Genomic DNA, 12,188 nt, shown 5'->3' on the forward strand with positions numbered 1-12,188 from the left:
GACGTCCACTTTACCCTCTTTGTAAAATGTTTTCATTCTCTTGGCGAGTTCCAATTGTTTGAAGGAGGGGTTGTAGCCACCCAAGAAGCCGTAGTAAAATCGTCCCTCGGCAAGATGAGAGAGTAACGTCCGCCCGCGTATGTCCACCGCGTCTCTGTCGATCCCGTCCATTTCAAGAAGAACCTTCATAGTTTCACCACTTTCTGAAAAGGTGGCGTAAAGCAACGGTGTCCACCCCATGTCATCTCTGGCGTTAATAATCGCATCGGGGCTTCGCCTAGCTTCAGGGCCGCATACAGGATCGAAGGCTAAATCCAGCGAAGACTGACTACTCGAGACTATTGCAGCGGCAATTATATAGCGACAAGAGGGACTGGTTAACCATCGTTTCTGAGGACCATGTTGTCCAATAGGAGACGATCACAGCACTTGAAACGCTGCAATGCACTTTTGAGCTAGCAAGAAATCGACCTCTGACTTTGTTCAGTACCAGATAAAAATAGCATAATCATAATTATATCATGTCGATTACCGCACTTCAACGTTACAACAATTTAGTGACACGTCACAGTCCTCCATAGGAAACCCTTTGTCATCTTCTACGTACTGGTTGGTATTTAAGCTTCGTGATAAGTTGCCATTTGCGCAAGGATCAATTGACAATAAACCACAGTGCGGTTGTCTTGTCTCAAGACATCACAACTCTCCGCCTGGAATGCGTGTCTGCGAAAGCAACCAAAACGTAGTTGGAATTGCGACCTCTGAGAGAGGGTCAATTTCAACGTCGTCCACCAAACGATGCATTCCTTCCATGTCTTCGTCCATCTCTTCGACGTGGAAAGTCTTTTCTTTCGTCTCCTCCCCGATGCCCACGAGCGTGGCTCCACTGTGATATTTGCTGATAGACAGTTTTCGAGCCCCGAACATCCTCCCCGACCTCTTATACCTCAATCGTTTCACCCGAATACCAGTCACGAAGTCGCTAGAGACCTCGAACTCCATCGAAGCAGTGTTCTCCTTTGATACGCCTAACTTCGCCCCAAAGGTCTACAGGCAGTACCTCTGGTTGACTGAAAGAACCCTCCCCGTGAACCTCTCCTCGTTTGCTACTACTGACGCTAGCTGCAGGACCTCTGGCGATATTTAGTCCCGTCACAGTGTACACGATCTTGCTTTTAGAAGAATTCAAGTACTGCTGTACAGCTTCTTCTTTTAGGGCTTGACAGATGTATTCTTCGTTCGCGGAGAAGTAGGTGGTTTCGATGCTTTTGAATCGGTAGGTGGTTTCCGACGTGGTCTCAAGGCTCCCAGCAGCCTCTCCTCCAAGTCCCTCGATACCAACCACCTTGGCCCAGATGCCAAATTCCCCCCTTTTCATACTTGAACGACTAGCCTGGAATCCCTTTTTCTCATCCTTGAACACCTTGGCAGGCGCTATCGGTGGGTTCTGATTGAGGGGATCCGGATCGATAAGATCGTCGATAATAGATCCGAGATCCAGCGTTCCATCTGGCGGGGGAGATATGGAAAAGTCGGGTGCCAGGTGATAGGTGGCGTGCTGATTTCCTGAAGCGGAGCTCATGTTGATAGCGCCTATTGTTCGATTTCATTGAATTGGCATTGTGACATCGTTGGTGTGCTTCTTCCACTCACACGTACCTCAGCAAAAGTGATTGAAATCCTCGACGGACCGTAGTTCCAAATGAGAAGAGAACAGCTGGACGTTTCCTGTTTCTGCGGCTTTTACGCTTGAAAAAGGGCTGTACGGGTATGTTCTAGTCCACGGCGATTTCTGGGCTCAAGTCCCGACTTGAGACAATTTCTTTGAATCGTTGGGGATGAGGATTGATCCATTTTTCAACTTGTTCCGAATTCGGAAAGCGTCGCACAGCTGCAATGGACCCTCATACATTTATACCCTCCAGTAACCTATTCAATTTTTCCAAAGTGTTGTGTCGCCTGGTCTGACCTCGGGTCATGGGGAAGATCGGAAGATTGTCGCAAAGTGGGGAATCGTGGGACCAGGAACGTCCCAGCCTCAGTACTTCTCAACGGGAAACTCGACAGGGTAGCGAAGAGATTGATTTGAGAGAAGCAGGCAAGGGCATGTGGGCCTCGAAAGCATTTCTTTCCTGCTGAAAAGGAGGCAAAGCATGGCGACCACCGCCCGCTCGAGAGCTTCAGGGCAAACATCATAGGAAGGAGCAGACGGAAGCCCTAACCGACCAAGAGAAAAGGTCTCTATTGAAAGGGGTAATAAAAGAAAAAGAAAAAAAAGGGAAAGGCCGTGCCAGAAGTTGATACATATAACAGCCCGGTTCATAACACCTTGATGACGCATTACCATAAGGTTGATGAGCTGCGTCAAGATTTTGCCTTCCCTCTTCCACTTGGAGGAAGAACTCGACAATTCTGGGGAAGGGCTTGCGGCAATGTCGTGGCGAGTGGCCAGGGCAGCATCATTTCAAAGTAACATTGGTATTCCTACAGTCACCTCCAGAATTATATCCTCAACACCAATTTCCCAACCTGCTTGCCTTCCCAGATGTACTGAAGAGCTTCCTCAGCCTGCTCAAAGTCGTACACATTGTCGATGATGTCGTCGAACTTGAGACCTGTTGCTGATATAGCAGCAGCCATGTCCTCCATGTCAAGTCTCGATCCCGCATTGATGCCTCTATCAAAGATGTCAGCACACATCCGCAATGTGGTTTAGCTAGACTCCTCTGTATCGTAGGAGACTCACCTGACAATGGTCCGACGATCAATGATGGTTGAAACAAAGTCCTTCAATTGAGAAGGGTCTTGTCCTCCCAGGTATCCAACCTGGCTGACAATACCGCCACGACGAGTGCACAGAACGCTCTTGACGAGCGAGGTGGAGCCTCCGTTGTCGACTGTCAAGTCAACTCCAACTCCGCCCGTGAGCTTGAGGACTTCCTCTTCCCAGTTCGTATGCGTCTTGTAATTGACGCCATAAATGGGTGCAGACGGGAAAGACTCCTGGATCTTCTTTATCTTGTCGTTGCTAGACGAGCTTAGAATGACTTTTAGACCCGCGGCCTGGGCAAGTTTGAGAGCAAACATGGCGACCCCGCCAGTTCCTATCATGGGTGAGCTCAAGATGTTGATGATCGATTAGGAATCACCTCAACTTACCTTGGATAAAGACGCTTTGCCCAATTGTAAGCCCCTTAATCGCAGACCATGCGGTCGCCCCTGCACACGGCAAAATCGCACAATTCACCCAGTCCAGGTGCTCCGGGACCTTAGCAATGAGATGATCCTCAAACACAAGGTAATCCGCCAGCACACCGTCCTCATTAGCAGCAAGCCATGATCGCCCCGTCTCGCGGCCCGTGACGAACTCGGTGTCGGTAACGGGGCTCACGCGGTCGCCGACGCGGAGGTTCTTGACCTTGTCACCAGCCGCGATGATCTCGCCCGCTGCGTCATTGCCAAGGATGCCATGCGGGATGACAGGCCATGGGTTTCCGCCGTTGGCGATGTTGGCGTCGCGGTAGTTCAAGGCGACTGCATGGACTTTTATGAGGACTTGTGTTGGAGCGAGCGGGAGGGGGAGGGGTTCTGTGACAAGGGTTACTTTGGGGGTGCCTGGTGTGTAGTCGTCGGTGCGGCGCCATGCACGACGGTGAGTTGGGAGGTTTTCGGCCATGGTTAAGGTGGGTTGCGGTAGGCTATTGGAATCTTTGGTGTTGACAGGGATCGGGAGATTGAGCCGATGTGAAGAAAAAGTCGGGTACCTAGATGGGGGATGTTGAAGAAAAAAACGATCATGAGGCGAGGTATCATGAAGGGAAATGGTTTTCTTACTTTTATACGTCTCCGGCGTATAGAGAAGGTAGACGCGCCCTTCACGGACTTGACAGACTTACATGAAATGCAACAACAGGGATCGGGAGTGGGTGACGTCGGCCTTGTCCGCACGCTTAGTAGTGAGATGCGGGGTACCTCCCGAAGGACTGGCGCCGATCGGGATGCCGGGTTAGGTATCGTTTCCTGATCGGGTAATACTCAATGGTACCAGTAAAAGTTACTGGGCATCGCCATGTGTCTTCGTCTTCGTGAATGACGTTGGAGTCATATTTTTGATAAGGGATTTAACTAAGAGTCGTCGCTAGTATCCACCACACGACATAATAAGGATGATGAAGGGCGTAGATCGACAAGAATTGTCATCAAAGGCTTGGCAGGTGGGAAGCGCCCAAGGCGATGACTGGCTTCTTTGATCAACATACATGGCTGCCTCCAGAAAATGGCTGGTGTTCCCTCTCAGGGATTAACCAACGGCTTAGAAATATCGTCACTGATGAATCAATAACCCGGGATCCTGTTTGTGGCGGCCTTTGGAGCACAGCGGCGAGACCTAAAATGCTCCTTTACTGCATGCATTGGAGCCTTTCTGACTGGAAAAAGGTTTTGGTTTCTTTCTGGCTCTCATTGACTTTGCCAAAATCGGCCGAGTCTTGATGCGACCTCAAGACCAGACGCTTATCTCCATGCAAGACACCTGCTTAGGTGGACCGATCGATGCCTGCATCTCCTGGCTCGTAGGCGCCCGTTGGGGAAATGAAAATGAGAGCACGCCACCCGCCATTTAGCACGAACGATGCTCTGGGCTTATGCAAGCCGATATGTTCTCATGAGGATCGAGACAGACCTGAAGTCGGGATGTTACAATGTGTTGATAAGGGCCCAAAGATTCATAAGTCGTCAAATTATATAATGTTCAGGGCTTCAAGTACTAAGAGGCCAACTCCTAAATATCGAAAAGCTTGACCATTGACAATACACTGATTTACGGTTTCGAAGCCCATTTCACTCCCCATCCACCATGTCTGACCTCAAAATCTCAAAGATTGACGTCTTTCAAGTTACTCTCCCCTACTCAGGAGGTGTCTACCACCTATCACGAGGTCGCGAATACCCAAGCTTCGACGCAACCATCGTCCGTGTAACCACAAACACCGGCCTCGAAGGCTGGGGTGAGAGCACACCCTTCGGCTCAACCTACGTCGCCGCCCACGCCCTCGGCGTCAGGGCCGGCATCGCGGAGATCGCACCCAAGCTAATTGGTATGGACCCGCGCAAGGTCGACCGCATCAACGACGCCATGGACGACGCACTCGTGGGTCACCTACACGCCAAAACGCCGATTGATGTGGCATGCTGGGATATCTTCGGCAAGTCGGTCGGTCTTCCTGTGTGTGAGCTCCTGGGAGGTAGTACAAACGTCGGCTTGCCTCTCATATCGTCGATCGGTGTCTTAGCTCCGGAAGAGATGCGAGCCAGGGTCAATGAGTTCAGGAAGAAGGGTTATCTGGGGCATTCCGTTAAGATATCGGGGGACGACCCGGCCACCGATGCCGCATGCATTGCCGCTTCACTGGCGGATAAACAGCCTGGTGAATTCTTCCTGGTCGATGCGAATGGTGGGCTGACCGTTGAGGTTGCTCTTCGGATGATCAGGCTACTACCAGACGGTCTAGACTTCGTCCTAGAAGCGCCGTGCGCTACGATGCGGGAGTCTCTCGCCCTCAGGCGGCGGACCAACATACCCATCATCATCGATGAGTTGGGGACCGATGAAACATCAGTCATTCAACTAATCGCAGATGACGCTGCGGAGGGCATTAACTTCAAGGTGTCCAAGAATGGAGGGCTCACCCGAGGACGCCGCCAACGGGACATCTGCGTTGCTGCTGGTTACACCATGATCATACAGGATACGACCGGCTCAGACATCTCCTTTGCTGCCATCGTGCATCTGGCGCAAACCGTACCGGAGCGCAACTTGCGATGCATCTTGGGGTCGACGGAGATGGTTACTGTGAAGACGGCGGATGGAGACTTTGAAGCCCACGATGGCCGTGTGAGAGCTCCGACAGCACCCGGTCTTGGGATCACGCCTAGATTGGAGGTTCTGGGACAACCTGTTGCTAGCTATGCCTAATGTCCGGTGTTCAGGGCCGGGGGCCTGAAGAAAGCATGAAAAACATATTGAAAGCCAGCAGTATCTTATTAGAACTAAACACAGAAGCAAAGAATAAGATTTGTCCCATAGAGAACCTGCTTCTTTTCGCCCCTGGCAAAACCTTGAATACATGACCTCAAGCAATCGAGAAAGGGTGTCAACTCATAGCGTCCGTGCCAACCAAACGATGTCCTGGCAATTCACAGCAGACTAGCTTTGCCCATACTGTCTCTTATCCACTCTTGCATCCAGTTAGGCCACGCCTGCAACGTAGTAAAGAACCACACCTTCTCCGGTAAGACAATCTGAGCACCCCGACAAGAAAACACCTGCGCCAGAGCGCGATCCGCAACTTCCTTGGGCAACAGCATCCTCCCTTGCTTCTCCTCAATCTCGTCCGCGTTCTTGGGAGACATATTCGTCCTCACCCAGCTGGGCTGGACAATGGTCGTGATGATGCCGTCAGCCTTGTACTTCGTCTTGAGCTCGGAGTTGAGGCCCTCGTGGAAGGTCACGGACGCCGACTTTGAGGCGCAGTAGTCGACCATTGAGGGGAGCGCCATGTGGGCCGTGATACTCGAGATGTTGACGATGTGGCCCTTGTTCTTCTTGATCATGCTGGGGAGGAACTCTTTGGTGACGATCCAGAGGGCGATGGCGTTGACACCGAAGATCTTGGGGAGGAAGTCGGCTGGGGTGTCGAGGATTGTGTGCGGGGATGCGATGCCGGCGTTGTTGATCAAGATCGAGGGAGCCCCGAAAGATGTTCGGATAGTCTTGGCTGCTTGGGCAACGGCCTCGGTAGAAGTAATGTCTGTTTTGATGTACAAGATTGCGGGGTCGCTCTCCATGTCTGGGGGAATAGGCGCGAGGTCAAGGATCGCGACTTTCACCCCCTTCTTGACGAGGCCGAGAACAAGTTCTCTGCCGATGCCGCCGCAACCGCCTGTCACAACGGCGACTTCCTTATTCCATACCCAGCCTTTATGTGCTCTCACACGCCAGTTGTTGAGCGCTACTTTGTTGGAAAGGTTGTTGATAGTCTTGACAACACCGAGCCCTACAGCCAGGCCCAGCAATACCTTGACCCCATCACGTCCGTGGATGAGGGCACCGAACCGACTTTCGACGATTCTGTCGGTGGAGTTAGTGGGTCCGTATACGACAGCGGCTAGAGCCGCCGTCAAAGGAAGGAGAAGTGACATCTTCAAAGGTGGCGAGTATGCACAGCGACTTGCAAGAAACAAATGGAATCCTTATTATTGAAACTTCGAGCAACAGTAAGAAATCCATCCTGGGAGAAGCACAGATTTATATTGCACAACTCTCTCTCTCTGAAAGCTTTAAAAACAAGAAGTTTGCCCTCTAGCTTTCGACCGACCGAAGGAGGTCCCCGATGATTGAGTTGCCCCCAATGCCCACCAACCCAGATTACGAAGACAGACGCATCTGACTTTGCATCTCCGCCGAAGCGGCCGAAACAAGGGATCTACCAGGAGTTGCAGAGGTTGAAGGTGAGTTTTTGTTCTCAGGGTTGTTCAGTAATCATTGAGGAAGTTGGTGGGGACCGTGCTGGAAGATGCCCCGGCAGCCGACGGCCTAATTCTCCTCCACCAGGGGGTAAGGAGGGACGGATGAATATCTATCCCCAATATTGCTATTTTAAAAGTCTAAACTTCAGTTGAAAGTGATTTGATCACAGGCTTTCCAGGTTGATCTCCTCCTTTCTCCGTCTCACTCTAATCTTTGCCCCTCTATTCGAGTTCAGACTGAAGCCGTGCACCTGCACCGAGGAATCGGACCCAGGCACCAGTTCAAGATCATACTTCAGAAGCAAGTGGCACATGGCAATCTTGACCTCATTCGCGGCAAAGAAGCGTCCCGGGCAGGCATGCTGTCCGTGGCCAAAGCCAAGGGAGTCTGGGCTGGTCGTAACGAAGTGGGCCTGGTTCTCCCTTCCAGGTGTTTGACGCATGCGTAGAAAGCGGTAGCCATCGAACTCGAGGGGGTTCTCGTAGATGGTGGGGTCGTATCTAGAGGTATTGGCGACAGCGACCTTCATGCCTTTGGGTATGACAGTTCCGTCGGATAGGTGGACATCGGCGTCGGCGATGCGGCCCATAGAAACTGGAATGAAAGTGTCAGCCTGTAATTATGCAGGCTTCGTGGGGCTTTTCGACTCACTTGACTGGATCGGCTTCATTCGTTGGGTCTCCTTCATCACGCTATCCATGAGCTTGAGGTTGTAAAGCGACGTCTTCGCCCAGCCCTCCTTCCCGAGAACCTCAATCATCTCAGACCGCAGCGCAGCCAACAACTCAGGTCTCGGAAGGATGTTCAGAATCAGTTGCGTCATGAGATCGGTCGTGGTATGTATCGCTGCCCCGGCCATCGCCAGCTTAAGGTTTGGTCAAATTAGTACAGGCTGGCTGGCTCACTCAGATGGCTGAGGAGCCTTGACAGGGTTAACACCCACCTGGTAGATCGCCGGGTCGTACTTCGACCTCGCGGACTCCTCCTCGCCCCACTGAATCGCATCGTCGTATGTTGGAATCGGACGTCCCTCTTCGACTGCAGCGCGCTTCTCGCGTGCTCGGGCATCGATCACGGGCTGGATGATGGAGCGGGTCTGGGCGACGTGACTTCTGACGCGCTGGCACTCTGGTAGGAACCAGTGGACGATGCGTCGGAGGGGCTTCGGAACTATGCGAAGTCTTTCGGCCGCGATGAAAGAGTCCACCACGTACATGACTGTGATGTTGAGCCAAGCCTCGTTGCGGCAGATTTCGGGACCGAGGAAGACGCGGGATGAGAGTCGGGAGACTACATTAAGAATGGTATGTCCCAAGCCGACCTCGTGCCATTCTGTGTAACCGCCGATGTCAGAAAGGATTGGGATGTTTAGGTTGAGTGGTGCCTACCCGTTGAGTCGCCAAGGACTGTTTGGAAGGAAAACGCGGTCTCATCGGAGAGTGGCCTCGTGATCTTCGCTGTTCAGGCGGATGGATTAGACCACGATACAAGGCAATCAATACTATGACTTGAACGGGAGGCCTACCCAGAAACTTGGTGAGCTGCTTCTTGGCGACCATAATGAGAATCTGGATCGCATTGCCCGCTCCGAATGGTTCGAAACCAGGGAGGTAAGCGTGGAAGTCCTACACCATCAACGTCAGCACCAGCTTGATGTCTCAAACATGTCTACTCACGTGTTCCGTGTTCTTCAGAAAGCTCAGCTTCGGGTCGTTTCGAATCTCGTCAACATGCTTCGGAGCCAGCATAATCACACGGCCGGTGTCAGAGATAACGCTGTATGGCTCTCCCCCAAACGTTTTCAGCCCTTCTTGAATGAGCTCATTGCTTCTTTGAACAAAGTCCTTCTTGACAGCCGCTCCACTGACGTCGAATGGCTGCGGCGGGTTGATGAGAGGTGGCAACTTGAACTTGTGATCGGTCCAGATCTTGTAGACTAGGGCCGCGGCCAACAACGCGGCGAGTATACTCCAAGCCTCGGAGGAGAGTCTGAAGCTATCCAGGGAGACTGGCAAGCTGTTATTAGCTAATGCGGAAGCTGAAGGTTTCGATGCCATCTCGAACGCTGTAGGGTTGATTATTATGAGATTGCTGGTTCGGATGATGCTGCAAGTCACCGATGAGACGATCAGGTTGCCGTCTTCTCGAGGCTTATAACCATTTTACTCCATGCATTGCTCATGAGAAGTTCTACAACATTAAGACGAATACGAATACGCTTATCGCAAAGACTGACGACCCCGATCGCTTGACCTTCACAGCATACATCGTGACACGGCGTTTCAGCCATCCGCTATCGACAACTTCAACGTCTCCATCTACAGCGACTCGACTCCACAAGCGCCAAGGAGTGCACTTTCCTATTTCGAACAGGACGAGCAGTTCGTCGGGCTTAGGTAATGACCCGTTCGGACGAGAACTGGGTCCTCGGGCTCTTGGGCGGACACCGGCCCCCGTCACGCTGGCATGACACGACATATGCAGGGCAACACCATTGGTCAAGAAATGATCGACAGCAGGCTTGCGAAAGCGAAGCTTTGGGTGCAGGCGAGATTTACGGGGATTTAGGGTAAGAAGAAGGTCGGAACTTACGAGGTGGTCGGGAGAGAGGCCGGCAGTCGTAACCCCACTTCCCGCCCCCGGATCGGCTGGTAAAGTTGCGTCGCTACTGCGACAATCTCGACTCTGTGGCATAATTGGCGAAAGTTTCGGCGCTGTTTCCTCCTCCCGGACCCACGGCTTATGCCTTGCGCCAAAATTGGGATGCAGGTGATCTTTTTGGGAACTTACGATTTTCAGGTCGCAAGGGCTGCCGAAGCGATCGGATGCCGACCTCCGTTTCATCGGAGCGGGTGGATCGCAGATGGCCCACTATTCCGGCAGACCGCCCGGCTTCCACGATTTAGAGGCGGAGCACACCAAGACAGGGCAACATTTGGTCCGGCTGTATTCTTTAAAGCTGTGAGTGCATATCAAACCATAGCTGAGGCTTTTCGATCGCAGAGGCTTGGCTGGATGCAAACCTTAATGTCGCGATTCACCCACCTTTCTGGCATTGCACCATCCAGGTCTCACAGAACAAGTACTATTAATACCGTCCAGGCACTGTTTCTGTTTTGAATCTTTGAGCTTTCCTCCAAATCTTCCACCGGTTCGCTCCAAGCCGGAACGCCATGAAATCTGTTCCTGAGCACACTAGCAGGTGGTGTAACCCTATCACCATCCTGGCCCTTCTTTTGAGAAAGGAAAAGTCGAAGAACGAACAGGTGGAAAGCATTGACACCCAAGCCGAAGATGTATCAATGCGCCAGACCTGGGGATCCGCCACATCGTTTCCAGTCGAGACGGCCGACACACCTCAGCCTGGAGGTTCCGTCGCATCATGTCTCGGCCAACAAGCCGTCTCTCCTACCTTGGCTGTCTCCAACCCGCGTGCCGAGGCACACCCGTGGGAAATCAACTTCGACCGCAATATCAAACACAGTAAAATTCTCCGTCTGCCGGAGGAGCTTCTGCTTGAAGTCATGCGCACCGTCGCTACGGACGACCTGTACATGTTACGCCAGGTGTCTTTCACCTTTTGGCGCATCTATCGAAGCAAGATATTCTCAGCATTTCACCGTGGGCATGAAAGAATCTGGTGTTTGAAATCGAATCGAACCGGCGGGTTTGAGAATGACAAGAAGACCGTTCTGCGCGCCAAGAAGCACGCGTTTTGCGCTCGATGCTACGAAAGACGGACATCACCAAACTACTTGCGAGAAAGGAGGATATACGAATGGGGGAGTGGATTTCCATGCTCTTACTGTGGCTCGTCTCACACAGCGCTACTCTTTTCTCCACAAGAGCGAACGCCGCTGATTGAAGACCGCCGACGCCAGTGCATTATGCCGAACGCTTTTGTGAGCCTTTGCTCACACCTCAAGGTCTCAGGCTTGACTATATGGAAAGAAGCAAAAAGCTGGCCGGAACGAAAAGTTTCGGACCCGAAAGTACTCGTGCAGAGCTGCCACCAATGCATGGACCTGGCCGAACGAGCTGTTCTTGAAAAAGACCGAGAATGTATCAAACCTCCGGCGTGGTACTTCACTCATAATGTTGGTGCTCTGCAGATCTCATGGAAGCTGCCGCTATTCGAGATTCCAGAACACGAAACCATCACGATTCCTTTCCTACTCGAGCAACTTGAAGAGTTCAAACAGACATACGGCGACGTACTTTGCCCTCATATCAGGCACGATCACGCGCGCCTCTTGAGAGCCCTCGACCCTCGATATTGCTCTTGCATGGGTGGAGACAGCAGGATAGGAAACGTGCTTCCATATGACAAGGAGCACTGGGGAACCACCGACTGCATGGGACGGGTTGAGATAAAACATCTTACCGCGTGTGGAGACTGCCGTACTCGCTATACCTGGGAGAGATCGAATAACCAAGTTTTCTTATCACGTCATTCAGTTCTCTATCTGTGGGAGAATCTGGCGGAAATGATCTCGTGGCGAAAGGAATTTGCGGCAATATTTGACCCTGTCTCCTATAACCCTATGTCGGATCACGAAATAAAGCATCTGTTCTGGTGCGAAAACCGTGACTGCAGAAACGGTAAGGACTGGATTGAATATTCTAACGTATTCCACTAAAAAGAACAGTAGCTTGAGGC

The 12,188-nt window shown here is 51.9% G+C and overlaps 5 protein-coding genes across 5 annotated transcripts; 1 reads left to right on the forward strand and 4 right to left on the reverse strand.

Annotated features, from left to right (window-relative positions):
- Window positions 1-696: 696 nt before the first annotated feature.
- Window positions 697-1,582, reverse strand: GCG54_00011586 (uncharacterized protein; the record flags this gene model as incomplete). Its single annotated transcript, XM_045411488.1, has 2 exons — window positions 697-1,032; window positions 1,061-1,582. 2 exons carry the CDS (start codon window positions 1,580-1,582, stop codon window positions 697-699), a joined length of 858 nt encoding a protein of 285 aa, XP_045268546.1.
- Window positions 1,583-2,502: 920 nt separating this feature from the next.
- GCG54_00011587 (Zinc-type alcohol dehydrogenase-like protein) lies at window positions 2,503-3,676 on the reverse strand (the record flags this gene model as incomplete). Its single annotated transcript, XM_045411489.1, has 3 exons — window positions 2,503-2,677; window positions 2,747-3,104; window positions 3,160-3,676. The coding sequence occupies 3 exons, from the start codon at window positions 3,674-3,676 to the stop codon at window positions 2,503-2,505; spliced, it is 1,050 nt and encodes a 349-aa protein (XP_045268547.1).
- Window positions 3,677-4,855: 1,179 nt separating this feature from the next.
- Window positions 4,856-5,974, forward strand: GCG54_00011588 (Cis-3-hydroxy-L-proline dehydratase; the record flags this gene model as incomplete). Its single annotated transcript, XM_045411490.1, has 1 exon — window positions 4,856-5,974. One exon carries the CDS (start codon window positions 4,856-4,858, stop codon window positions 5,972-5,974), a length of 1,119 nt encoding a protein of 372 aa, XP_045268548.1.
- A 221-nt stretch (window positions 5,975-6,195) lies between these two features.
- GCG54_00011589 (Short-chain dehydrogenase/reductase family 16C member 6) lies at window positions 6,196-7,200 on the reverse strand (the record flags this gene model as incomplete). Its single annotated transcript, XM_045411491.1, has 1 exon — window positions 6,196-7,200. The coding sequence occupies one exon, from the start codon at window positions 7,198-7,200 to the stop codon at window positions 6,196-6,198; it is 1,005 nt and encodes a 334-aa protein (XP_045268549.1).
- Window positions 7,201-7,691: 491 nt separating this feature from the next.
- GCG54_00011590 (Cytochrome P450 monooygenase 1) lies at window positions 7,692-9,585 on the reverse strand (the record flags this gene model as incomplete). Its single annotated transcript, XM_045411492.1, has 6 exons — window positions 7,692-8,122; window positions 8,180-8,393; window positions 8,472-8,860; window positions 8,917-8,985; window positions 9,054-9,153; window positions 9,205-9,585. The coding sequence occupies 6 exons, from the start codon at window positions 9,583-9,585 to the stop codon at window positions 7,692-7,694; spliced, it is 1,584 nt and encodes a 527-aa protein (XP_045268550.1).
- Between the last annotated feature and the right edge of the window lie 2,603 nt (window positions 9,586-12,188).

Source organism: Colletotrichum gloeosporioides (genome assembly GCF_011800055.1).
Source record: "Colletotrichum gloeosporioides strain Lc1 chromosome Unknown consensus_17, whole genome shotgun sequence".
Classification (NCBI taxonomy): Eukaryota; Fungi; Ascomycota; class Sordariomycetes; order Glomerellales; family Glomerellaceae; genus Colletotrichum; species Colletotrichum gloeosporioides.